Source organism: Erpetoichthys calabaricus, chromosome 2 (genome assembly GCF_900747795.2).
Source record: "Erpetoichthys calabaricus chromosome 2, fErpCal1.3, whole genome shotgun sequence".
NCBI lineage: Eukaryota > Metazoa > Chordata > Cladistia > Polypteriformes > Polypteridae > Erpetoichthys > Erpetoichthys calabaricus.
Genome location: NC_041395.2, coordinates 160772271 through 160800091, shown reverse-complemented (window position 1 = coordinate 160800091; position 27821 = coordinate 160772271). Strand labels below are relative to the sequence as shown.

General features: G+C 40.1%; 1 protein-coding gene across 1 annotated transcript in view; it reads left to right on the top strand.

Moving 5' to 3' along the window:
• Positions 1-22022, top strand: part of ppp2r3a (protein phosphatase 2, regulatory subunit B'', alpha) — a 195071-nt gene extending 173049 nt beyond the window's left edge. The window contains exons 8-16 of the mRNA XM_051923037.1: positions 2900-2986; positions 9638-9794; positions 11691-11739; positions 12074-12163; positions 12399-12574; positions 14839-14957; positions 17122-17228; positions 18623-21186; positions 21217-22022. Of these exons, the coding sequence (XP_051778997.1) occupies positions 2900-2986; positions 9638-9794; positions 11691-11739; positions 12074-12163; positions 12399-12574; positions 14839-14957; positions 17122-17228; positions 18623-18644 (807 nt within the window). The 3' untranslated portion in view covers positions 18645-21186; positions 21217-22022. The remainder of the gene's footprint in view (positions 1-2899; positions 2987-9637; positions 9795-11690; positions 11740-12073; positions 12164-12398; positions 12575-14838; positions 14958-17121; positions 17229-18622; positions 21187-21216) is intronic.
• Positions 22023-27821: the final 5799 nt, after the last annotated feature.

Here is a 27821-nt window from a genome sequence, read left to right as displayed (position 1 = left end):
TTTTGTTACAAAGATGTACTGAGATTTAGCTGCATACTGACATCATTTATTCAGATTGTTGTTAAAAGGTATTTGTATCAGTTTGTAATATTTATTTTTAATTTAATCAGCTCCTTTGCTTTGAATACTTATTTTTTGATTGTCATTAAGGGTCCATGCAGACCTCTTAAACCTTTTTTCTTTAGAAGGGCTTTTGCTTTCTTCATCTGCACGTGACAACATGTAAGAGTCTGTATGTAGGTTTTTGTTACTGATGGACATAATATGCCTGTATCATAAGTATACTTAATTGTGTTATAATCAAGGCTTCCGTGTCCTTCTGCACCACTGAATATGCATTCCAAAATGCAGTATGTTTATGGACAATTCCTTTTGCATGTCAAGGAACACTGTGTCCCATTCATTAAAAAGACTGATCAAAGAGGTGTTCTCCTTGATTAAGTGTTAATGTGAAAATTAAAAATATGCTAATATGTGATCTCTGTACCCCAGGCACAATCAAGCAACAATACTAAACAAATTATGCTCGTCAAGTGAGGATGTTGGATTTTAAAGACAATTACCAAATAATGTGCTTTAGAGTGTTTACCTGGGTGCTCCTGCTACACAAGCGTTGTACCATTTATACTTGGGCGCGTACTTTACGTAAATCTGGAAGATTCTACCAGGTGGCAGTACAAAATATCATGACAGGTGAGAAAGCGTTTGGCATCCCTGTATTGTGAATTGCCTGAAACATCCATTAAATTCCAAGGACACCTTGCCATAATATCTCTGAAAAGGATGGATGTTTAATGATTGCATCCATCAATCCAGGGATGCACCCATTCCAGCAAGCATCGGGCATGAGACTGAAACAATCCCTGGACGGGGCATCAGCTCATCGCAAGGTGAATACAAACACACACATACACACTAGCGTCATTTTAGCATCACCAAATCCCCAAACTTTCATGTCTTTGGAGGGAAACTGGGGCACACTGTGGAAACCCACCAGGAAAACATGCAAAATCCAGGCAGGGAACACCAGGGACAACAGCGATACCACTTCTGCCACCATGTCGCCTCCACATGTGTAATTATTAACTGTATTCATTATTTAAATGAAGTTAACGATTTATCTGTAAAATGTAATATACATACTTGAATACATTTCATCATGAAAGTGATAACAAGTATAAAGCTAAGGATTCTAAATGTGCAGTGAGCTGGAATATCATATATTTAATGTATTCTCTGTGGCAATTGCTGCTTGCCACTGCTGTCAGTTCACGAGGAAGCCCCAGAAGCATGTAGCGATTAACAACTGGGTCGGTTTTAAGATAAAGTTTATGACGGTCTACTTTAATTGCAAAATAAGATCTGAGATTAAACAGGACATTTTGAGATTAAAGCTGAAATTTCTACTCTAATCGCAAAATTGTCCTTTTCACTGTATCCATGATTTTTTTCTCTGTGGCTCAAATATGCTGCCGTACATTCTAATGCAAAAAAAAAAAAAAAAAAAGGCAGCACAGATGTTGGTATGTGAGACCTTTAAAATGTATTGTGTCATTATGTTGGGGAATATGCAACACTTGAATATAAAAGCACCACAAATGCATTTGTATGTTGGCATTTTGCTTCACTATATCATCAAACCATTCATCAAATGTTGAAGCAGGCACATCGATCCTGTAGGATCTGCAAAGCGGCTTTCTGTCACATGCAGATAGTAAACTGAGACTCTGACTTGATCACACTGCGCCCCCCGACTTTTTGCTGGTATTGCAACTCGTGCATGTGTCGCGTTAATTTCTGAGGACGTGCTCGGAGAACAGTCAAAATGAGGGCTGGGAACACGTGATAGCCATGCTACCTGTGCATATGCGTTCTGAGCATGAAGTATAAACTGGCTCTAAGACTAATGGGTGCTCTTTTTATACAGAGAGTGAATTGAGCACTGGTGGCTACTGGACAGTATGGATACAAGTTACAGGGAGTTTTTTGTGTGAGACAATAATAAAACACCATGTCATTGGGGCACCTCAAAGAACTATGCCCATTCCTGCTTCTATTGAATAAGAATAAGGAGATCAGCTGCATTTGTTCTGTTTTCTGTTTGGCTGATTCAGTCTACATGCAGCATGCGAACTTGGAAAGATCATTATTGGAATTCCAGTGTTAAATGTTTCTTCAGGAGATTTTTTTTCTTTATCTATAATCATGCAGTAAGACTGGAAGAAAATGTGGACGCAGATATGCGCGGTGATGGACAAGTAGCTTTGTTCTTTCAAGTAAAGGTGTACAGTATGTTTGTATATTAGATTTATGTGAGTCATAATTTTGAAAAGACTATAATAAACACACAAAGAAGAATATCTCAGGCAACATCCATATATAGGAAAATACTTGCATGTCTGGTTGCTTTAAGTGAAATGTGTAAAGTAGATAAAGCAAATTACATCAATCAGCCTTTTATATTGTACATTTCATTGCACTGTTCAAAGTAGTCTATATGCATGTACAACATAAGAGTGACTTTTTGGAAGCTCTTGGGTATTGCAATAGAGCTACATTTGGTTATACTGCCCCCTTAAGGTTGCTGGAAAAATTAATAGCATTTTTAACTTTGCTGAAGCAACAGCATTATTTATTTAAATTGGGAGATTTACATAAACTATTTTTGTTTTATAGTTTAGCAAAATTCCTTGTACTTAACACCTGCAGGAGATTTTGAGATTTTCAAAGTAATGGCAGTTATTGAATTTGGAAATATCAGTATGGAACTGTAAGAGCTCATATACTGTATGTTAAAAGAAAAACTCTGTTAAAGGGATGATAATTACTTTAATCCTGGTACCTTGTGCCACCAGTATTTGTGTCCTGCCTAATTAAACACATTGTTGTGTTTTTACAGGTGATTCAAAGGATATTCTACACAGTTAATCGGTCATGGTCAGGAAGAATTTCTATGACTGAACTAAGAAGGAGCAACTTCCTACAGGTATCAGCATTTATGTTTCCTTTGGTTAATTAACCTTTATTTTATGCGTCACTTTTCACATGCAGTATAATTCATTTCCATTACTGATAAGCGCCCCATTCTTTACAAATGTAGGTTATTAATGTGAACTTGTGTTCTTGGGAATACCTCCTATAGTCTTCATATCTACATTTTTTTAGGAACAGGTGTGGGCAAACTAGGTCTCAGGCTAAGTCTGTTTATGATGTCAGCTAGTTATTTTTAATCTCAGAAGCTGCATTAGCTTCCGTTATTTGAAGGAAACAAAATTCTTAAAAACAAATCAACAATTTTTCCCAACTGCATTTGAGGGGCAAAAACTAGTTTTCATAAAATAAATACTCAGAACTGCCAATATTCATATACAGTTAGGTCCATAAATATTTGGACAGAGACAACTTTTTTCTAATTTTGGTTCTGTACATTACCACAATGAATTTTAAATGAAACAACTCAGATGCAGTTGAAGTGCAGATTTTCAGCTTTAATTCAGTGGGGTGAACAAAACGATTGCATAAAAATGTGAGGCAACTAAAGTATTTTTTAACACAATCCCTTCATTTCAGGGGCTCAAAAGTAATTGGACAATTAGACTCAAAGGCTATTTCATGGGCAGGTGTGGGCAAGTCCGTCGTTATGTCATTATCAATTAAGCAGACAAAAGGCCTGGAGTTGATTTGAGGTGTGGTGCTTGCATGTGGAAGATTTTGCTGTGAACAGACAACATGCGGTCAAAGGAGCTCTCCATGCAGGTGAAAGAAGCCATCCTTAAGCTGTGAAAACAGAAAAAACCCATCTGAGAAATTGCTACAATATTACGAGTGGCAAAATCTACAGTTTGGTACATCCTGAAAAAGAAAGCAAGCACTGGTGAACTCAGCAATGCAAAAAGACCTGGACGTCCACGGAAGACAACAGTGGTGGATGATCGCAGAATCATTTCCATGGTGAAGAGAAACCCCTTCACAACAGCCAACCAAGTGAACAACACTCTCCAGGGGGTAGGCGTATCGATATCCAAGTCTACCATAAAGAGAAGACTGCATGAAAGTAAATACAGAGGGTGCACTGCAAGGCGCAAGCCACTCATAAGCCTCAAGAATAGAAAGGCTAGATTGGACTTTGCTAAAGAACATCTAAAAAAGCCAGCACAGTTCTGGAAAAACATTCTTTGGACAGATGAAACCAAGATCAACCTGTACCAGAATGATGTAAAATGAAGAATGAAGAAAAAAGTATGGAGAAGGCGTGGAACAGCTCATTATCCAAAGCATACCACATCTGTAAAACACGGTGGAGGCAGTGTGATGACTTGGGCGTGCATGGCTACCAGTGGCACTGGGACACTAGTGTTTATTGATGATGTGACACAGGACAGAAGCAGCCGAATGAATTCTGAGGTGTTCAGAGACATACTGTCTGCTCAAATCCAGCTAAATGCAGTCAAATTGATTGGGCGGCATTTCATGATACAGATGGACAATGACCCAAAACATACAGCCAAAGCAACCCAGGAGTTTATTAAAGCAAAGAAGTGGAAAATTCTTGAATGGCCAAGTCAGTCACCTGATCTTAACCCAATTGAGCATGCATTTCAGTTGTTGAAGACTAAATTTCAGACAGAAAGGCCCACAAACAAACAGCAACTGAAAGCCGCTGCAGTAAAGGCCTGGCAGAGCATTAAAAAGGAGGAAACCCAGCATCTGGTGATGTCCATGAGTTCAAGACTTCAGGCTGTCATTGCCAGCAAAGGGTTTTCAACCAAGTATTAGAAATTAACATTTTATTTCCAGTTATTTAATTTGTCCAATTACTTTTGAGCCCCTGAAATGAAGGGATTGTGTTAAAAAAATGCTTTAGTTGCCTCACATTTTTATTCAATCATTTTGTTCACCCCACTGAATTAAAGCTGAAAGTCTGCACTTCAACTGCATCCGAGTTGTTTCATTTAAAATTCATTGTGGTAATGAACAGAACCAAAATTAGAAAAAAGTTGTCTCTGTCCAAATATTTATGGACCTAACTGTAGGAGTCCAATAAGCATGTGGTGTGATATAAGTTAAATATGTAAAAAAAAAAAAGAAAATACACACTGAAAGATACAAATAATGTTAAAAGCACAACAATCTGGTCTTTGAGATGGGGATGGGGGTATGAAGCTAAAGGGGATGAACAAACAAGGGAGGAAGAAGCTATCAAAAAAGTCAGGAGAATGGTTTTCATTGCAGGAAATAAAATGATTAACAGAGATAAAACATACATGGTGAAGATAAAAAATCTCTGAGACTGATATCTGTTAAACAACTGGAAAGTGTTATTGCTTTTTATAAATGAAGCGAGATCATCAACAGGTGGTCTTAGTAAGGTGTTAAAGTTGAACTAACAGTAGTGAAACACATACCTATGCAGAAAGTATGTGGCAGCGAGAATTGTCCGTTGATTGTGGGAGTAAATATAAAACTGTGAAGTGTCAAATCATGCAGAAAAAAAAATTGGTGAGAAAGGATCTTGGGGACAGCTCTAAAATTGAAGCCCTCGATGAGGAAAAATCATGAATCCTGTGAAAGATGAGGATTGATAGGTATAGTACCTACAACATTACTGTCAGTTGGAACTTGTTTTGTTACTGTCATTGTAGCATCTTGTCCTTACTGTTGCATAGAATGTTATGGGGTTGGGAATTTGCAGAACAGATAGGGTTTTCAATAATTTAAAAGTGTTTTGGTTTAATACAATTTGGTAAAAACATCAAATTCTTAATAAAGAGAATTATGATTTCTTTGTATACTTTCTGGTACATTCTATAGTTGTGAAAGAATTTTGTGTTCAGAAGAAATCCTATGATGATGAACATGTATTTATGCCATGTATAGAAGAAAAAAAGGAAAAGGTCTTGGCACAAATACCTGTATAGCAGCATAATCCAACTTTGATAAGCTAAGAGGAAAAAAACCCTAAGAGAGAGAGAGTCTGGGAAAATGTTTAGAAGAAGGCCCAGTAGTTCACAGCAATTCCTGAAGGACTTTGAAATACTGTCCCTGCCTTAATATGCATGTGTGTTAAATTAATACCTTACCAGGTTTGTCTCCTCTCTCCGCTTCTTCACCCTCTTGCACTTGTCTTTCTTCTTTGCTTACTCTCTGTCATGCACAAACCTGATTAAAGATAAACAGAAAAAACAGTATTTAGCTTTTTATTTTCCTGCCAGTTTCTTACTGGTGTATAGTTCTTTCATTAAGTACAGTACTCTTATTTTACATCATAAAGGTTAAAGTTAGTTATAGAAACTGTTAGTATTAGTGTAAATACTAAGATTTCATATATGCAGGAAACAGCAATCTTAAATGCATTTTCTAATACATAATGTAATAATAAGTAGAATTTGTTGTGTTTAAAAAGCAAAAAAAAAAATAGCGCAGGCAGAAATAATGCCTTTTTTGGGATCATACGTTAAACAGAAAGTAGGGATTAAATCTGTAGCCTTGACATTTGAAGTCTGTTTCATTAACAACTAGGCAGCAGTGCCTGATCTTGGGAGATGAGATGAGATGAGATGAGATGAGATGACAGACAGACAGACAGACAGACAGACAGACAGACAGACAGACAGACAGACAGACAGACAGACAGACAGACAGACAGACAGACAGACAGACAGACAGACAGACAGACAGACAGACAGACAGATAGATAGATAGATAGATAGATAGATAGATAGATAGATAGATAGATAGATAGATAGATAGATAGATAGATAGATAGATACTTTATTAATCCCAGGGGGAAATTCACATACTCCAGCAGCATACTGATACAAAAAAACAATATTAAATTAAAGAGTAATAAAAATGCAGGTAAAAACAGACAATAACTTTATATAATGTTAACGTTTACACCCCCGGGTGGAATTGAAGAGTCGCATAGTTTGGGGGAGGAACGATCTCCTCAGTCTGTCAGTGGAGCAGGACAGTGGCAGCAGTCTGTCGCTGAAGCTGCTCCTCTGTCTGGAGATGACACTGTTTAGTGGATGCAGTGGATTCTCCATAATTGATAGGAGCCTGCTGAGCACCCATTGCACTGCCACAGATGTCAGACTGTCCAGCTCCGTGCCTACACTAGAGCCTGCTTTCCTCACCAGTTTGTCCAGGCGTGAGGCGTCCTTCTTCTTAATGCTGCCTCCCCAGCACACCACCGCGTAGAAGAGGGCACTTGCCACAACCGTCTGATAGAACATCTGCAGCATCTTATTGCAGATGTTGAAGGACGCCACTCTTCTAAGGAAGTATAGCCGGCTCTGTCCTCTCTTGCACAGAGAATCCGTATTGGCAGTCCAGTCCAATTTATCATCCAGCTCAAACATCATATAGAGATGTTTAAAAGACAGAATAATAACATACAGTAAGCAATATAATTTGGAGTGTTTGGTTTTCAACCTTTCTGTAATTGAATATTTTCCTGTTTATGTAGCAAGTCTTTATGGATGTCCTCAACTTTACATCATAAGGATCTCTGTTTGATGTATTTAATATTATCTGAAACCATTTTGAGTTAAAGCAAAGTAAGAACATCTAAACCTTTTACTTGTGTAACATTTTGGGCTGAAAGAAGCGTCACTTTTTTAATTTGTATGTCTGCAGTTCTCCTAACTGTTCTAAATTAATTATTTTAGACATAGACATCTAATCTTGGCTCATATTGAATAGAATTTAGCTGCATTTCAGTATTTCATTAATTTTTTTAAGAATGTTACATTTTGTTAAACCTTTCAGTACATTGGAGTCTGTATTTTGCATTTTTGTACATTTTCATTTAAAATGACACTTTATTATACCTCCTTAATTGCTTTTAGATAATGTTCATTTAATGTTCCAACCAGACATTGATATTTTTACCAATATGTCCTAGGGAAACTTGTTTAGGTGAAATTTCACATGTTTTTGACGCATTTACAGTTTAGGCTGCTCAAATTATTGTGAAACAATATAGAAGCAGACACTGGACCATCTATTCATATGTATAAATCACATATATCTTGTTTCTTTAAAAATTTAATCGGTGCTAAATAAACATTCAAGGAAAGAGTTTGGCTATAGTGTGATGTGCCCTCAGATTAACAGATTCATTGAAATAAACCTTATAGGGTCTACTTGAACTTGAGTTAAACAAAAATCTTTTTTTTCTTTTGTATTTTGCTTAACTATTTTAGTGATTTTTGATACAAAAGCAGTCCCTGTCTGTTACAGGTGTAGCAATCAGGTTTTCCTCATTTAATAATGTTTAGTTTATGGCAAAGTATAATAAATTTAAATATGTATAATCTAGTGCTGGGCGGTATACCGGTTCATACCGAAAACCATTTTTTATTTTTGTTATGATATGGATTTTTCTTATACTGCAATACCAGTTTAAATTGCCTAAACAATGTTCGGAACATGGCACAGCAGGAAACTGTTTAAGGGGGGACTTTTTTCACTGCTACACCGCTAAACAAGCATGCAATGGAGTACATGCGTTAGTGGAGGTATTGAATGGTGAAAATGGACAGAGAACATTCTGAAACTGAAGCTGTAGCAGACGATAAAGTTGAACATGTTGACACATCTGTTGCCTGGAAATTTTGGTTTTAAAAGGTCAGATGTGGACCAAACAACTATTTACTGCAAATGGTGTCAAGCTAAAGTTGTCGCCGGAGGCGGCAACACGAGCAATTTGCTGCACCACCTTAGCTGCAAACATGCTCTGGAGTACCATGAATGTATCGAACTAAGATTGGCACCCTCCATGTCCTCAGGTAAAACTGGAAAAGATAGAGGACACTCGAGTCAGATGTCACTTGTAGACTCATTTGCTATAGGACTGCTTACGACAAAAAAAAAGCAAGCGGTGGATCGAGATAACCAACGCCATTACAATCCATATAGCTAACATGTCAATGGACAGAGATTGTTAACATTAACAGAAAGTGTAGTTGGTTTACAAAAAATATTTACTATGTATTCCTTTTCTAAGACATGTCCAGTGTAATACAACTTTTGATAAGCACATCTGAATATTTTACTAAGTCTAAATGCCTCTTTGGATGGTTGAAAATATGTTGTTTGCAAAATTTGTTCAGTAAAATGGTTCTATATTTTGACTGCAACTGTAATGCAATGTGATTCCTTCTCTTCATTAGTGCCACCCCCTTGAAAACTTATCACTTTATGGGGCCATGCAAGCCTGTATTAATACTTGTGTGCACATTAAAATGTTTTTTTTGTGCAATGTACAATTCTCATGACAGTGGAATAGGTTTTTCTTAGCCAGTCTACTGCAGTAATTGCAGTGGAAAATGTGGTTAACATCCATTCATGCATGGGAAAAAAATACCGTTGAATACCATGAAACTGGTATTATTTTGAAAAATACCGTGATATAGAATTTTGGTCATACCGCCCAGCCCTAGTATAATCCATCCCCATTGGCAGGCATTCAGCATTGTAATTTTTTATTAAACATTAAAATAGTTTAGTCTGCTTGCTCTCAAAGATTTCCCTCTTTATATCTTTCTTTATATGCCATGCTTTAAACTTCTCCACATTAAGCTCATTCTATATAAATGGTTATGCAAACATCACCTCTCTCTTTTCATAGACTTTAGCCCTTCTTGAGGAGGAAGATGATATCAACCAAATTACAGATTATTTCTCTTATGAACATTTTTATGTGATCTATTGTAAGTTCTGGGAACTGGACACTGACCACGACCTTTTCATTGACCAGAAAGACCTGGCAAGATACAATGATCATGGTAAGTGAAGAACAGAGCCTATGCATCATAAAGGGGCAATTAGATGGGGTAGGAGTGAGTGGCAGAAAAGCGTTTTATTTTTTCAGATTGAATTAAATGTTATCGTTTTTGAGTAATTCTTACTTTGTTGAGACAAGCTATATTGTGCCTGGAGACACAAAATGTGCTCTGTTGGTTATTTTGTTTTTTTTAGTATGCTAAGGAAAAAGTGACCCAGAGATCGACCTCAAAAATAATCTAAATAGTAACATCACAGTCTCAAACCCACTTAGTCTAGTTCAGGTTTGTGATAGACGAGACAATATTCCAGCAGCATCAGAAATCAACCGCAGATTGTGCCAGGCCATTGCAGGTCCCACTCAAGCACATCCCCACCCGGAAGCAATTTACACGAAACACACATCTTTGTGATTTGAACAGTAAACTAGAAGCCACAGAGAAAAAAAAAATAACATGTAAATGTTGCTGGGATGGTGACAAGGTATGGGATTCAGACACGAGATAGTGGATTTGTGAGGCAGCAGTGTTCATCACTGTGCCGACCCATGTAGATATTTTGACGGAAGGATTCGCACTTCAATGCACTGACCAGAAAATGAATAAATTGAACTTGCCTCATTGTCACCCGTAGTCTGGTGCATTTCAGGCTTGCTTTTTTGAACCACCATGTTCACCTTGAATATGCCTAACAATTCCACTTCTGCACAGCCCGGGATTAAGGATTACCCAGCAGCAGGTAATTCAGTCTTGTTTTCATAAACCACATCTTCCTCTACATATTATTTTGGTTAAATGCATAAGCTTTGTTTATTACCATCATAATAATGAAAAATGAAAGCAGCTAGAAAACATATTTAGCAAAGTCTGTCTGTACCAAAGCAAAGCAATGAAAGAAGGTGTTAGTGTTCTCTTGTACAAATAATGGACATGTGATTATGTTTTGTTTCAGCCTGGAAGTTATTAAATAACTCTTTATTGTCACACACGCGATTAATGTGGATCTTTCAGTGTCAGAAAGAGCTTACATCATTTTATAAGAACGTCTGATCCCTGGAGAAAACTTTGACCATCAAGTGCAGTAGAGCACACTGAGCATTTGTAACAATGCAAAGAGCAGCAGACTTAACAAGAATGAAAAAAGTGTTGTGCTCAGTTTTTCAATGTCAAGGAAATCGTGGTTTGTGTTTACAAGGGCATCCCTGGAAACGCATTTACCCATGCCCCCTAATTGAGGATTTAATGCATTAGATGTAGCAGATTTAGAAAACAACTGACACTATTACATTCATGTAATCTTTTTCCTTTTAACATGTAATAAGAGAGTTTTGCAAGAAGTTATAGTTTAACTTTTATAGTATACCTTATAATGTAAATGTTCAAAACTGAGAAGTGATACATTATACACTATAGTAATTTTATGTGAAAATAATGGAAAAATAAAATTGTAGAAATTCCCTAATTCTTTGTGTTTAGAGATATCCTTATTTTTAACTTCCAAGCACCAAAATTAAAGTGTCAGCATTGTTCTTTCACTGTGCTTGCTCTTCAACTGTGGCTAAACCAGGGGCTCTCCAACATTAAGGGCTGAAAGCCTGAGGTCAGGGGCTAAACCCGTGAAGCCCCCACTGACAACACCACTTTTCAGCCCTGAAATCTGCATTTGTTGATTTGCCGTAACTGACTAATTGTAAAATGCAGTTTTTCATTGCTAAAACGAAATTAAAATATTATCACCTTATTGGACTGATTTCAATGCATTTACATATTTTAAAAGATAAAACATTTTTAAAAGGACATGTTTACTCTGTCACACCATTGTATATGCAGGAAGAAGAAAGCTGAAAACTGATTTGCATACAGTGTCATTATTTTTTAATTGTTCTCTTTCTCTTTTAGCTTTATCAAACAGAATTATAGAGAGAATATTCTCTGGGGCTGTCACAAGGTACACCGTTTTCTGTTTTGTCACATATTAGTTGAATAGATGCTTCTTAATTATTCATGTTTATCAGCTTGATTGCAAAGTATATCAGCATTAAATCAGTTATAATAAGCAGATTTCACAAAAGTTGTCATTTGTAATGGCACTCTTATGCCAGAGATAAGGACCAGCCAGAATAATCTGGTCAATGTCTCCAGGATAGCCTAGTTTATTGTAAATTTTTTAACTCTTTTCTTAGGAATGATGGAGAATTGAAGATACCATCTTTTTCCTTTTAACATGTAATAAGAGAGTTTTGCAAGAAGGGATAGTTTAACACAGCAGTTTTATTTGACAGGGGCAACTCTGCACAGAAAGAAGGTCGCATGAGTTATGCAGATTTCGTGTGGTACCTGATCTCCGAAGAGGATAAGAAGAATGCTACAAGGTATTCATTTATATGCTTCTGTTGTGCAAAATTGACAGTAAACTCAGACGTCATAAGTTATGGTGCAGAAAATGTGGGATTATCATCTTGGGGGTAGGTTTTAGGGACTATCCACAAAATACTCTTATTTAAGGAATGACTACCTGTATTCGGGACTGATGTACTGCTATCTGAATGACCAGAGCAATGTTTTGAGCAGTCCAGCAGACTCTGCTGTCCATTTTGTTTTTTGTAGTGCTGAATACTGGTTCCGGTGTATGGACCTGGATGGGGATGGAGTGCTGTCCATGTATGAACTAGAGTACTTTTATGAAGAACAGTGTGAGCGAATGGAAGGAATGGGCATTGAACCTCTACAATTTCATGACCTTCTGTGTCAGATGCTTGACCTTGTAAAGCCAGAATGCAAGGGTAAGGCCTGTCTTTTCCTGATGTTGTGCTTGATTTATTGTTTTGTGTCTGCATACTGTAATATTCAAACTCCGTAATCAGAGGGAAAAGATTTGGCAGTTGAGAGTGTCATAATTCAGTTCAATTCAGTTAAGTCTTACTATGATTACTTACACTAATAAGCTGAATATTCTATACAAAAATAAGAAAAAAAGCAAAATCAATACAAAACATAATATTGAAACATAAACAAAGAAATATAAATAAATATATATATAAATATAATATAATATATATATATAAATATAAACAAGAATACACATATATACAGCGTCATTTTAAGTTCCAGTTCCAGCTCTCCCAGATCAATCATTTGATGAAATGGATAGAATACAAATATGAAATGTAACATGAAGCGTCTACCACAAAGCTCTCTACAGGAATAGCGGTTGTTCCAGGTTACTGTTAAGGGAGACAGTGTCATTTAAAAAATTACTTAGGCAGACAAACATTTTGATAAGGAAGGTGATCCTGAAGCTACTGAGCTTCCCAGTCTTAGTCCTAAAACCTGCCATACTCCATGACCCTGAGCCTGCAAAAAACTGTGTCACTAACTGGTGACATACAACTGCATATTAACTAAAATATGGAGGGGTGAATAAAGTATAACTCAGCTGAAGAGCTGGAGAAAGTCTGTAAATGAGGGAAGCCACCTCTTTCCATGTCAGTTGCCAAGTTTGCTAATAGCTTATCCATTTGTTTCACTGAAGTCTTAGTTCTCTGTTCAACAGAAAAGGTGTTTCTGGCTTTCTGTTTACACTCCAGTGTTTGCTCCATTTCATTAATCCTGAGGCTTGAAATCTTTTGTTTCACTTCTACTGCTGCCTTAGGGTTTTTTGAGGTTATTCTTCTTTGATTCTAGCTTGCCCACCTTTTTGTTGTTTTGTTATTTAGCGAATTGGCAAAAAAAATGTTTGCTTCAGTTACGCTACAGTCTTGGGCCACCTCATGGCTTTGCAGTCTCAAAGTGATTCAAATCTTTGAAAGCGTATTATGAGTAATATTAGTTTTGCCAGCTGTTTTTCATTTAGCATTTAGAACATTAGAATAATCTAGACGAGAACAGGCCATTCAACCCAACAAAGCTCGCCAGTCCTATCCACTTAATTATTCTAAAATAACATCATGTCAAGTTTGAAAGTCCCTAAAGTCTACCACACTACTTGGTAGTTTATTGCACATGTCTGTGATTCTCAATGTAAACAAAAACTTCCTCATGTTTTTGCAAAATTTAGCCTTAACAAGTTTCCAACTGCATCTCCTTGTTCTCGATTTCATAAAGTAACAGTCTCAATCCACTGTACTAATTCCCTTCCTCGTTTTAAACATTTCAGTCATCTCTCCTCTTAATATCCTTTTGCTTAAACTGAAAAGGCTTAACTCTTTTAATCTTTCCTCACAATTCATCTCCTGCAGTCATGGAATCAGCCCAGTTGCTCTAATCTGGACTTTTTCTATATTCTCTTCTTCTATGTAGCACATTATTTTAGAGTTAGTTACATTTTATTTCAATTTACTAAAGGCAAATATGCCTCAAAAAACAAAAAAAACCCATTTTAGTCAAATTTGACCCTATACATACTTGTTTTTTTATTTTAGTTCTACATGTACTTTTAATTATTTATTTAGCTATTTTCTGAATTCAGTTCTCCCAGTTCAGAATCCTGAGGTGCCGGTCCCAGCAGTGTTGGCCAGCCCTGGATACATGAGCCAGAATCAATGCATTGTCATGAACACAGCCATATCCCCACACTGAGGGAATTTAGGCACACCAGTTAACGCATCTTTAGAATAGGAGAGACCACAAGAGCTCACAAAAGGAATCCACATGCAGGGCAGGAATGTGCAGCCTTCTTGGTTGGCCATGTGGAGTAGAATGGACTTCAGAGCTGGTCTGCTGTCTAACCACTGCATACCCGGGACACCTGGTATTTAGAGGCGTTTTTTGGTTATCGTTGAAGTTGTGCAAGTAGAGATTATGAGATATCAGTGAGAAGTAGTGAGTTGTGAAGACGTAACCACAAAGTTACTAGTGTGTTTGTAATGAGAGATCTCGCATGAATATGAACTGCCTGATTCATCGTGACTATGGAGTTCTTTCCTTATTTTTTCAATGTCATGTTTTCATCATAATTTTAGAGGAGTTGATTTAATACTATAGTAGCAGTAAAATGTTTCTTGCATTTTATGTGGCTTCTATTGACATAATCTTTTTTTTTTTTAAGGCAAAATCTTTCTCAGAGATCTGAAAAGATGCAGAATGGCTCACATATTCTATGACACATTCTTCAACCTAGAAAAGTACCTTGACCATGAACAGAGAGATCCCTTTGCAGTGCAAAAGGTACGTCTGCAGTCTTATATTATATAGACTTTATATTATATTATAAATATAACCGATCAGGTGCTGCATAGATGGATGTGCAAGTGTGAAAGATGTTGGTGTTCACGCTTCGTTGTTTCAAACAGAACTGAAAAGAACGAGTCACTAAGTTGAGCTGAACCATTGACTGTTCATTAATGAAAGTGGAAAATTGAAGAAAATGCTTTTGTCTGTTTTTCACAATGCTGACACTGTTTTATTTGTGCCCTAACGATATCCTGAATGTATAGGTTTAATGAGACAATATTGTTGTGTATGGAGTACAATAAAATTATTTCTTACACTTGCAACACATCATCACCCTCCAGTGCTGTGAGTAGAACTGCCTTACCTTCAGGTGTTGACTCCATTGCCTGAAAAAAATCAGAAGAAAGTTTACAGCATCATCTGCCATTAGGGGACATGTCAGGCTTCATTCAAATGCTGATGACACCAAGCTGCACAATGGGTTACAATTATAAATCTGAACGTGTTATGATGAAAAATATAAGTAAATTGTCTAATTATTATAATTAAAGAGGCATGACGTGAGAGATAAACATGCTTAGTATCTGCTTATGTCTACAAAACTGGGAATGCTTAAGGAGTAAAAAAGGACGCCAACCAAAGTCGATCTTAAATTTTCAACCTACAATGTTTACCATTTTTATTATTTAAAATTGTAAAGATTATGTAGTACATTATATCAGTCCAAAGAAAGATAATCTTCACTCTATTAATTGATTTATGTGTTTTTGTTTCAATTTGGTTTATTTTTTTAATGTATTTTTATACTGGAAGTATTCTATTATTGAAGTGAATATTTTATACTGACAGACCCCCGTGACCCTGTAGTTAGGATATAGCGGGTTGGATAATGGATGGGTGGATGGATTTTATACTGAACTTATTATGTGCAATCATCATTTGAAAGTATTATCCACCTTAATAAAAGGACATGTGTCCGTGTATCCGTGTGTCTGTCCAGCTGCCATGTCATTTCAACAGATGGCGCATCACAAACGTTGACACTGCTTTTATGAATGCCATACCAAATGGCATTTAACAGAGACATATGCATTGCATTTTTCATTTCAACACATGGTGCATCATAAACATTAACACTGCTTTTACAAATCCCATACCAAATGGCATGTAACAGACTTGTGTATTATAATCGTTATTTCAGCAGATGACACATCACAAACATTTGTAACAATTCATTTTATTACTACAAATGTTTGTGATGTACCATCTGCTGGAATGACACATGCAATGCATTTCATTGCTACATGCATTAGAAACTACATTCCAACAGATGGTGCACTGCATACCTTAAGGCTTAAGTCTGTGTTGATTACTTAGATTTCAACCTGTCTTAGACAGGGAGCACAGCTAATAAAGAAATAAATGGGAAGAAGTACAAGCAACATAGTACCATTGGTGACGGATTTGTCACTCACGTTTATGGTTTCACTGGTGCTTTACAGATAACACTACTCTTGGGTAAGATTTTTCCAGGATGCAGTTCAAAATCCTCACATAGCCTCTACTTGTAGGAATGAGAACACAACTTTCTGATGATAGTTAGTGAACAAAGCTGCTCATCCTTATGGAACATGTTAGCGTGACAAAGACGCGTACACCAGGACCGGCTTACATGCAGATGAGCGTGATATATTCAGCAATTTTAGTTATCGAGCCACACGGAACAATGGCAGTTAAACCTTAGGAGCAGATTCTGTTAGTAATTCATGCATGAGCCTTATTGCCCCACTCCACTGCTTAAGAGCAGCTAATGCTGCGAAGAAATGCCAGAATGAGAAGTTGATAAAAAACTTCAAAACTTATGAATGAAATATAAGCACTCATAATGTTTATATATTGAACTAATTTTCTTCAGTTTAGTTTCCAACCTACTGTCTAACCTCTTCAGTCCAACTTACTGTCTCAGGAAGTTGATGCTTAACTCAACAGCATCAGACACGAGGAAGCAGCAAGTCGTGCAGGGGATCCCGGCCACTCTCAGGGCACACTGACGTATTTTTCTATAAATTTCCTCCCATTGTCTCCAGCTTAGAAATGTATGCAAAGAATTTCACTCTTAAACTTGGCAAAAAAAAGTTTTCTTTCCTGCCCCCAACAGGACATTGAAAATGATGGCCCAGAACCTTCTGACTGGGACAAGTATGCAGCTGAGGAGTATGAAATTCTGGTGGGTGAAGAAGCTGCCAACGAGCATTTACAGGAGGGGTGAGTCTTCATGGTATCTCTCAGGGATTGGTCCACAGTTCTAGATGCCATCTTTGTAAAGTATGCTGATCCTTGTTACGTCTGTGTAGATTTTCTTGCTTGTTTGCCCATTTCATCCATAATCACACTATGTAAGTGATGTACTGTTTCTTTCGAAACAAGCCCTTTCTGTAACAACAACAGATGTTTCACCAGCTGAGGCCATACAATAGTCTGTTTTCTCTGGCTGTTGAGAAGCTTGTGGGTTTCCTGTAGGATTCCTTCCACCTCCTGTAGACTAAAGATATACGGTTGAGTTGAGGAGCAGTTGGCGAAGTCTGGGTCTGTGCGTGAGTGGTCCTTCTGATAGACTGATACTCCATTGTGGTTAGGCTGTAGAACTGTAGAAATCTGGATCAGAACATTGACTGAGATATTCTAACAGAAAATAGGAGCCTAAATGAAATTACTGAAGATGATAATAAACGTGGCAGAAGCAAGGGCACTACCAAGATGGCAAAGTTCACTAAAAAGGCACCATAAAAGAGGGTTCTAGTGCATACCACAAGTGTTCTGAAACAGGAACCGCTAAAGTGTTGTAGATGCTGTCATGTGTGGCACCCCAGGGTTGTAGCAGCCAAGAGCACCAGTGTGACCGAGAAAATGAGGACAGGCAACTCAGCAGACACTAGGAGGCTTGATCCTGTACTTGTTGACAGGAGGCCATAAGGACACCAGAGTTACAGGTGACTGGACGGAGTCTGTAGGTGGAGAGGCCTGGGCAGAGTTTGGCCATTTCAGGTTGAGTTTGAGGAAGAGAAGAGCTGGAGGGGAGAACAGGGCTGTGTGAGAGAGACAAGGGAGGTGAGAGCTGGGGGCTTGTTGAGGTGATTTGAGGTCCAGCACCTGAACGGCTGACCCCACTAGATGACTTAAACATAAAGGTGTTTACCAAGTCCCCAGAAGGCAGCAGGCTTACTTGCTTTGGCTTCCTTTTGTATTTTGTGTCCCCTCTTTGTGTGGCCCTCTCGTGTTTCTTCACTTGGCATTCCTTTACCACCAGCTTGCTCTCCTTTCTCAACACGTGCAGGCAGTGGGGCGTAGTGGTTAAGACTTTGGACTTCAGACGCCGAGGTAATGGGTTCAGATCCCACTGCTTGACACCATGTGACCCTGAGCAAGTCCCATCACCTGCCTGCATTCCAATTGGAAAAACAAAAGAAATGTAATGAAGTATATCACAAATGTCACCTCGGATGAAGGCATCAGCCAAATACATTCTTGTAAAAAGCAGTCAACATGGCAAGTAATAATAAAGCTAGTAGTAAAGGTTTTCAGATTTTTTGTTTTATGTGCATGTTTTGAATTTTTTGGTTTTATTTACTGTCGATGTCTTTTATTTGTTCTCTTTCTAGTTCATTTGAAGATGATTACTAATCTGACAAACTGTCAATTCCATCAGAGACTCGGAAACAAGACACACACATTTGTCTTTTCTGATCTCCAGTCGTAGAAGAGAAGCACAGATCACACTACCTGAAAGTTAGATTTCTCAAGTTATTGTTGGTGGTCATTCTCCAGTTGGACACGACCTTTTCTTTTCCATTTAAAACAAACCATATTTAAAAGGATTCCCTTACATTTCGAAAGACTGTTTTGTCCGTCTGTGTATAAAAGCTGCTTGGACTCTTACTTGCTTTTTGTTTTAGTGCAATATGTCTTAAGGCAATCAGATGATCAGTTGGGTGTATTTCTTTCTGTTGCATTGTGTGATGACATGACGACGACTTTGACCTTCTGTGGAGGAGCGCAGTTCCAGATGTCCGCTGTGTTGAGAGATTCTGCCAAAAAAATGAGGGTGAGAGCTCCACACTGTGGACAGTATTAGTAGTGCGGAGTTAGTCAAGCCTTGCAGCTGAGCTTCTATGCATACCAGTGTGTGTGATTGTGTGTGTGTGTGTGTGTGTGTGCCAATCTGTGCATAAACATACACTGTATGCTCGAATCATGACATGATGGGACCCACTGCGCACAAAAAGTGTCACACAAAAGTAGCACCTCTTGACAATCGTATTTTAGAGTGGAAAATGTGCAACCAACTTACAGGATTCATTGAGCTAGGCTGAGGTGAGCATAATATCAAATATGACTCCCCATTCTAGCACTTTTTTTTTTTTTGTACATAATAACTAACTTTTTTTTAGCAGCTGCAGGTTCTCTTTTCTCGGTTTGTGTATCCCAGTGTTGTTATTGCTGTTAATATCCTCCCAGTAGCAATAAAGCTTCATCCTCCAATTATAACGTGGCTGAAATGCTGCTGAGCTCTACTGCAGGTATCCAGGTACTGGTGGCCATTCTGAGAAGCTTGGCAGAGCCTTCGGTTTGCCCTCTCACTATTGCAGATGGTCCGTGGTGCCGTCAATTCATGTGGATTTAGCCCAACCACTGACGGAAAGCTGGAGACCTGAGGGGCTTTTCTGGAGTCCAGTCACTCCATCAGTGAGGAGAGTCCTCTCTGCCATTCACGTAATTTGATTCCTTCTGCAGTAAAATAGTTTTTTCGTCTATTCTCAGAAGTAACTGAATACTTCGATTGGAGCAGTGGCCGTGCAAGTGACTGGCGTCCGTCCAGGACAGATTCCTGCCTTGAGCCCACTGTTGCTGGGATAGGCTTGGGCCTCCACGGGCCTAAACTGGATTGAGGATTGAGTGACTCAGCAGTATTTTAGATGTAGACTTGCCGTGTGTATTGACTACAGTGAAATTCTGACCAACATGTTGACACTCTCAGACGACACCCTAAACAAGAACATGTTAAGACTGAATATTCAGAATTGATATGGGAAAGAGAATCCAGAACAACGTGCAAAAAGCACAAGGCAGCCAGACATGCAGTTGAATTTATTCTTCAAGAGTGCAGAAATGCAGCAGGCAGAGCCGATGACGGAAGGAAGGATGTCGGAGGAGCCTGTGCAGAGCATGGCGTGAGAGAGCTGCTTAGGCACTGCAAGGTCCGTCACTCCAGGAAGACGAGGCTGTCCAGCGTGGGCATTCTAAAGAAGCGACGTGGAAGTGAGAATCGACCAAAAAGCAACAGAACGTTACAAGAGTGTTGCTCAGAAGGCCAGGATGCAGAGTTCAGATAGTTCAAGAATTTGCTGAATTTCCTGGCCGTGTGTTCACCGCCATCTACAAACACCATTGTTCTCTCTATGGAATTCCAAAAAAAGGCCAGCCGAGCAGTTGCACTTCTTCTTCGTTGTTGTTGTTATGCAATACCAAGATTGTTCTCTGTAAAGACGCCTTGATGAGTCCTCTGTCACAGTGTAACGTCAGAGAGACTCGGGGGCAAGACGGCCACATGCCCAGTGTCATAGCATGATGAGCGCCATCCTGAGGCAGCTTCTTGTCCGACTCCTTCAGGACAAAGCCACACTTAGGGTCTGCTCATTTTAGTATGTTCTCGTTCATCATGATGATGGAGTGTGATGACATGACATGTCTGCTACTGCCACCAGTGTTTTAGGAGTGGTGGCTTCTAACGGTGCTCCAGTTCACATTCAGAGTGCACATATGAGAGGAGAATGAGAGAAAGAAAACAGAGGATGGCATGTTGGTGGCCCTGTGGGCAGCGTCTTCCATACTTTGTAGGCCTAGAGTTGAGCTGTCAGGTGTGTTGACCTCAGCGTTAACATTTTGTTTGCTTCATTTTTTTTCACGTCCTCCTGTTCATCTGAATCCTAAACTACATGGAGGGGGCGACTCGTGACGCCTTCTGCTTGTGGCAGTGATTCCTTGTGTACATCACACCATTGCTCCACACATTTCAGAGACTTGCAGGCGGAGTGCGCAGTGTGAGCTGGCAGGTCTCGCCATCAGAACTGAGGACAAACGCCCAGGAGGCCAATAGGGGTGTCCGGCTCGCTCGATTGGCTAAGCTGCCTTGTGAAAGGCCGTCAGGTGTCTGCTGCAGCCACGTGTCCCCTCCTTCTGCGTCACCGTCGCTCAGCTCTTCTTCTTCAGCGCCTGCCGTCATGTCATTGTAGATAAACACTTTTGTAAGTAGTGTAAAAAGGCCAAATGTGCTAAGCTGCAATCTGTATTGTAAAATGTGCCAGAAGTAGCCGACATTATCTGAGAGAAATTGCTTTAGATGTTATTTTTTCCCTCTTTTAGTTTATTTTTACTGCTGCTGAGTGGCAGGGTTTTTAAAAACGGAATAAAGTTTTTTTTTTTTCTGACAGTGTCAGGGTGTAACACGGGGTAGGGGCTCATGGGGCGGGCGGCATTGGAATTGTGCTGTGTGTAAATTCACCGCACGACAATCAACTGGATGTTTCAATTGAATTTACTGTAGAAGCAGCGTTTGCTTTCATTCTTCTTCTAGCAATAACCCAACTGTACTGGGGAGCGCGGTCCCAATCGCAATGTGAGCAAACGCCTGAATGAAGACTTGACCTGAAAACTGCCATTTGTACTCCAGGATTTTTTCTATAAGCTCTATGCAAATGGGATTGTTTGGTGAGAAGCGGTGTGCCGACTACAAGTTGCATTTTTATTGACTGAAGTTGTAAACATTTTGCCTTCCGGATTAATTCTCTTAGTAGTGCGTAACACACGTTTGAGTTGAAAATGGTGAGATGTTTTTGACGCATTTAATTTACCAGGTGTATGTTTTGCTGACGCTATGAGAAAACCGGTGCGGACCCCTCGGGGGGGGTTTTGAATTAATCCCCGGGTTTAGCATGGCAGTATTCTTTTATTTTTTTCTTTTGCTTTGTTTTTATGGAATTTAAATAAAGAATTTTAACGTTATGTGTGTTTGTGTCCATTTACTTTTTTATTTTAGCACAACACTAAAATGGATTCATGAAGGGATGAGAATGTGAAGTTATGGCCACACAAACATTTTCAAAGGGTAACAACCTGAGCCTTCCAGTCTGCAAATCAAAGTAGAAATGCAATCAATAATTTCAATGTGTACAAATTCTATTACCTTTGGAGGGGCACAGCGGCCCACGTGAGTGTGGGTGGACATCGAGGGTCGCTTCCTAACTTGTGCACTGTACTGCCCTCTGCGGGGCTGAACTTGGGTTATACAGCACGATGTGTGGAGTACAAGACCAAGGAGGTTCTGCCCAATCTTTATAACACACTGGTGAGGCCTCATCTGGAGTACTGTGTGCAGCTTTGGTCTCCAGGCTACAAAAAGGTCCAGAGAAGAGCGACTAGGCTGATTCAGGGCTACACGGGTTGAATTATGAGGAAAGATTAAAAGAGCTGAGCCTTTACAGTTTAAGCAAAAGAAGATTAAGAGGTGACATGATTGAAGTGTTTAAAATTATGAAGGGAATTAGTACAGTGGATTGAGACTGTTATTTTAAAATGAGTTCATCAAGAACACGGGGACACAGTTGGAAACTTGTCAAGGGTAAATTTCACACAAACATTAGGAAGGTTTTCTTTACACGAAGAACAATAGACACTTGGAATAAGCAAACAAGTAGTGTGGTAGACAGTAGGACTTTAGGGACTTTCAAAACTCGACTTGATGTTATTTTAGAAGAATTAAGTGGATAGGAACAGCGAGCTTTATTGGCCTGAATGGCCTGTTCTTGTCTAGATTACTCTAAAAACTGCACTTTGGTCACACTTGTGGAGGGCCATCTTACAAGTACGTTTATCAGCTAAACAGAACGTGACCATCCATTTTTTAATTTGTCCTCTCACTATTGTGCTCCTCCACCTAATACTAAAGTCTCCCTCTGCCAGCCCTGCCCACCTTTAACTGCCATCGAACAAAATGAACACCAGGCACCGTGAGACTTGCTGGCTGTGTGGGCGCCATTCACTCCCAGCAACAGGAGCTGCCTGGCGTATTTGGGTAATCAGTGCCCGCAACTGAGCTTCACATTACCTCAGACCTCACTTGCTGGCTTCCATGCCACTAGGGCAGCAGCCCCACCCAGGGTTCTTGGGTCTACTCACATCCCGAAGATGTGCTGGCGAGGCCGATGTGAAAGCAGCCCTGCAATGGCCTGGCATGCTTTGAAGAGTATCCAGTGCTGCCACAACGGGCATCAGCTTGACTAGACAGGCAGGTAAGAGGAGGATTGGATGGATGCCCTTGTGGACCTTCTGTCCCACTTTTGCATTGTGACTTAGGGATACTAAACTGTGAGACAACTGGCAGACCCCTGGTAACCCGCTCATTGCTCAAGTTAATGACTCTATTACTGCCCAGATAATGTTTGGTTCCGTTTAGGTTAATTGATTAAAAAAATCTCTCCGTTTCACGGTGTGTGTAAACTTCTCTTTTTTTTCTCTCATTCATAACTACATTTTATTTATCACAGCAGTCTATGAGAGGTGCGACAGAAAGATTAACTGAAACACTGCCTGAAATTAGCTGAATGTAAACTACAGAAGAACAGATTTAATGACACATGCCACTTTGCCCGGGCTCAGTCGCCAAGCTGGGGCAACAGCTTCAAACAGCAATAAATGAAGGGCTGGGGGATTCTGAAAAGGAACGACAGGAGCCCATAAAGCTGAAGATCAGAGGCTGGCTGGCTAGCATCCATCCATCCTTCCACATTTCTATCGTATTTCATCCAGCTGGAGGGCAGAAGCCAACCCTGTAAGGGATGCCAGGGCACCACACGCACCCGCTATCACAGCACCGGTTCAGAGTTCATAGTTCTGACTACTTTGTGCACAGGGAGAACATACAAATGCCATACAGAGAGCCAGAAAACAATTTCATACCAAAGGTCAGCGCTGTGACTGCACTAAAATACGATGAGTTCACAGCCACACAAACTTAAAAAGTGAGCTGACAAAAATAAAAAGGCAAGAAAGACTGTGTTACCACAAGCCAATGAAAAAAATAACAAGAACCCCCCCCCTTTATGGCACTGTTAGGGTGGTGACAAACAATACATGCACTACTAAAGCCAGCATCGGGTGCCAGGCTATCAAAGTGCCCACTCAGTCACCACTCCTGAGCTGTCCGTCCAAAGTATGAGCCAAAGCCAAGTTGGAGGCAGCAAGCCACCCTCATCACCTCTTAAGAAGACCACACTAAAACCACGCAATGCCAGCCGAAGGCCACCAGGACATGTGGCATCTGCCACTTTGTAATGGAACTCTCCTGGTTTTTTCGTAGACCTTGTAAATGCTCACCCCTGGAGCCTCTAACACTTTGTAGCACATCGGTTTCCGAAGGCTGACATCCTCGCGGCGTTTCTTCATTTCTTTAAGGGTAACGCCACAGCTTGGTCCTGAAGTGGTCACCTGCACACTACTCCAGTGACAGCGCACTGAAATGGACCACCTTATTTGAGCCCAGGTTCGAAGACCAAGTGGCCCTGCAACATGTCGGGTAGGAGCCATTCATGTGCACACATCTTCAGCGAGCCCACTTTCTGACATGCACCATTAAATGAGGTCTCCTGTGACTCACTTTACTCAACAGTTTTTGTCAGATGATATCCATCATGAGAGTCCCATTGCTCCCGTTGTGTGGAGAGGTGATCACCTTCAGCAGCGTGCCAGGTACCCAGACTTGAGCTTCAGTGACACGGACCACCTCCATGGACCACATGGAAGCTGTCGCATAACTGAAAAATGTAAGATGTGAAACCCCAAGACCAAAGTGATACCAGATAGTAGGTTCACAGAAGCAGCCCCCCATGGCCATGTACTGCCCCACTTACCTTATAAGGTCCATAAAATGTTCATCTTCATCATCATTATCTTCCCCAGAATGATTTAGATATCTATTCCTGAACATAACCAGTAAATAGTAGAAAACGATCACACCGATTATCGATATTGATTAGCTCAATACACCAGCAGTACCAAACTGACCAACTACGAGAAACAGCAGTATTGTGGCCCAGGCGCCAATCGCAAACCAGTAGCAAACTGGAAGGCAAAGGGTGGCTTACTGGTGTGCGTGCTTCACACATGGGGTCAGCAACAAGCAGCCCACAAGGAAGAAAGGGGACTGACAAACACTCTGGGGGCTCAGCGAGGTCCGTCTTCACAGCTCCTGGAAAAGTTTAACTTTACAAAAGCCTGCTGCGTGTCCAGCGTCAAACAAACTATAATCCCCTTTTAACTTCTACGGGGGGCACCACACCCCTGTCCGCCTGCTGAAGCACACTTTGAGCTGGAGGGGACACGGCGCAGTAGGACCCCAGAGTACAGGCTGGGGTTACAAACCCAGTGGAGTACATGCAGCATCCTCACGTTTCGTTTACGCGGAGGACGATTCCTGCCTTTATGGTACCTAACACTGCATCCTACTTACAGAGGACATTCTGCACAATGTGGCACCGCTGTGAATACTGTGGAAAGGGAACTGGAGGAGAGTTATGGAGGACAGAAGCCTTAAGATTAATAGGAAGAAGGGGACAAGAACAAGATGGAGAGTCGAGCCTCCAGATAGAAAGGTTAAAAAGGATGGAAAAGTTAAAAATATCTCAGAAAAAAAAACAATTAACAGGCTGAAGAGCTGGATTTAAAAATAAACTATAGAAAGCAATCAGGTTGGAAAAAGGGTATTTGGAGTGTCATGTGACTAGAGCAGCATGGGATGGATCAGAAAGCTGGGGTCTCATATATAAAACTGTGTGGATTTAAGCATGAAAATACTGTACATGAACAGCAAAAAACAAATAAACAAGCTATCGCTACACTACTTACCTTAATAAATCACAACGTGTGTACAGGACGCCACGCAAACCCCTCTCTGAAATCACCATATATGGAGTATGCTAATCAACCTCATACATATGTAATCACAGAGCGGCCACCCACCTCACGTATCGTGCTGTGAATCACAACTGAGCACACAAGAGCAGGAGCGACATCACAGCGTCTCTCCTCTGTGCCCTGGGGGCTGCTTTTACCAGGCACACGATTGGCGTTACAATCAAGACTACAGGCCATACGAAAAAGAGAGAGTCCCGCCAGTTACCTTAGCAACAAGCCGACACCACGTCTCAAAATAAATGAATCCCAGGCGATCAAGACACAGCTTTTGCCGTCTCAGATGACTTGGGCATTAATGCAGTGTCACTGCCCACAGTTAAAAGAGGCCGTTTCATTCTCCCTAGACACCCTCACTGCAACATGAGCACAGTAAAGTTATTTGATTGCATTAGGCAAATTACCTGTTTATGTTGGCAAAACCTGTCATGTTTTACGTAGGCGGCGTCACGCCATACAAAACCTGGATGTGGTGCCTTACCAGGCAGTTTCATGGCTGCCAGCACCGCAGGAGTGAGACATTCCTGACCTGCCAGCCAGTTCCCTGAGAAGTGACAACAGGTACCAAATATAAACCGAAGAAAAACTTTTGAAAAGTTCGTCAGTGCAAATACACAGCATCTTAAGAGGGAACTAAAATACAGTCTGTCCATCATATTCATCCCTTTTGAGGTTTGTCACGTCAGCACACATCATAATAATATGAACTGTTATGTGTGCAAGTTACCTGTAGTTTCACTGCTTTATCAAGGGGGTCATCATTTTCAAGTTTCTCCAAAACTTTGCATACGTATTAGTCCGAGGTGTCATCACGTTTTATAAATCTGATCACTGGGCAGGTAAAAATGTGCATTAAAAAATAAATTAATCAATATAAATAAATAAAGAGACCAAATGCTACAGCAGTGAGGATGCAGAGATGCAGGTGTGGAGTAACAAAGCTTGATGAAGAGAGAAACAGAGTTCAGGAAATCTCATAGAAAATACTGGAAAGAATGTTAAAATGGTGTGGGTATGGCATGAGGAGAGAAGTAAACAGTGGGGCGAGAAGAACCACCATGGATATTGGAGGGGTTCCGAAAGTGAAAGGGGATGGACTGCATGAAGAAAGTGGTGCCAAGCAAGGAAATATTTAAACCGAGGAGAATGGAGGCAGAGGGTCCAATACGGTGACCCACACAAAAGTGCAAAAAGCTTTAGCAGATGGACGAGGGCGATGGGCCTCGTTAGCCATTATGGATGCAATGAGAAGTGAAGCCAACTGACGCCTTTCATTGACTACAACGTATTACAATATGCAGGCTTTTGAGGCAACTCAGGCAAGTTAACTAACTAACTGACCACATCTCATTTAGCCAGGAGATTCAGAGCACTGGGAGACATTTGCTGTTCTCCAGTATGACCAGCGATTCTCTTTTGAAGGACAGCACAGTACACAGTAGTTAGTGTTTCTTCCTCCTTCTGCATGGACTTACTTTCTCCCGTGATCTGGCCCTGTGCTGGACTAATGCCCTCCTCACGTCGGGCTTCTGTTCTGCTTACAGCCCTAAATAGGATTAAGCAGATCTGAAGATGGGCGAGTATTTCTTTCGGTTACGTTCTGCCCTTGAGCCACCACCTTTCTCTTTCTAGTTGCTACTGGCCATTAGGTGTGGTTGTGCTGGGCAGCAAAGTGTGGCAGCCCCTCTTGGGCACTAGCCACATGCTGTTTTGCAGGTCTCCTTAAGGACATTCCCCCCTATGATGGACTGGCATCTCACTCTGGTTGGTCCTCATTTTGTAATCACACAATCCTGTATTGGGTTTTCAGAAAACGCATCAACAGACCGACAATCT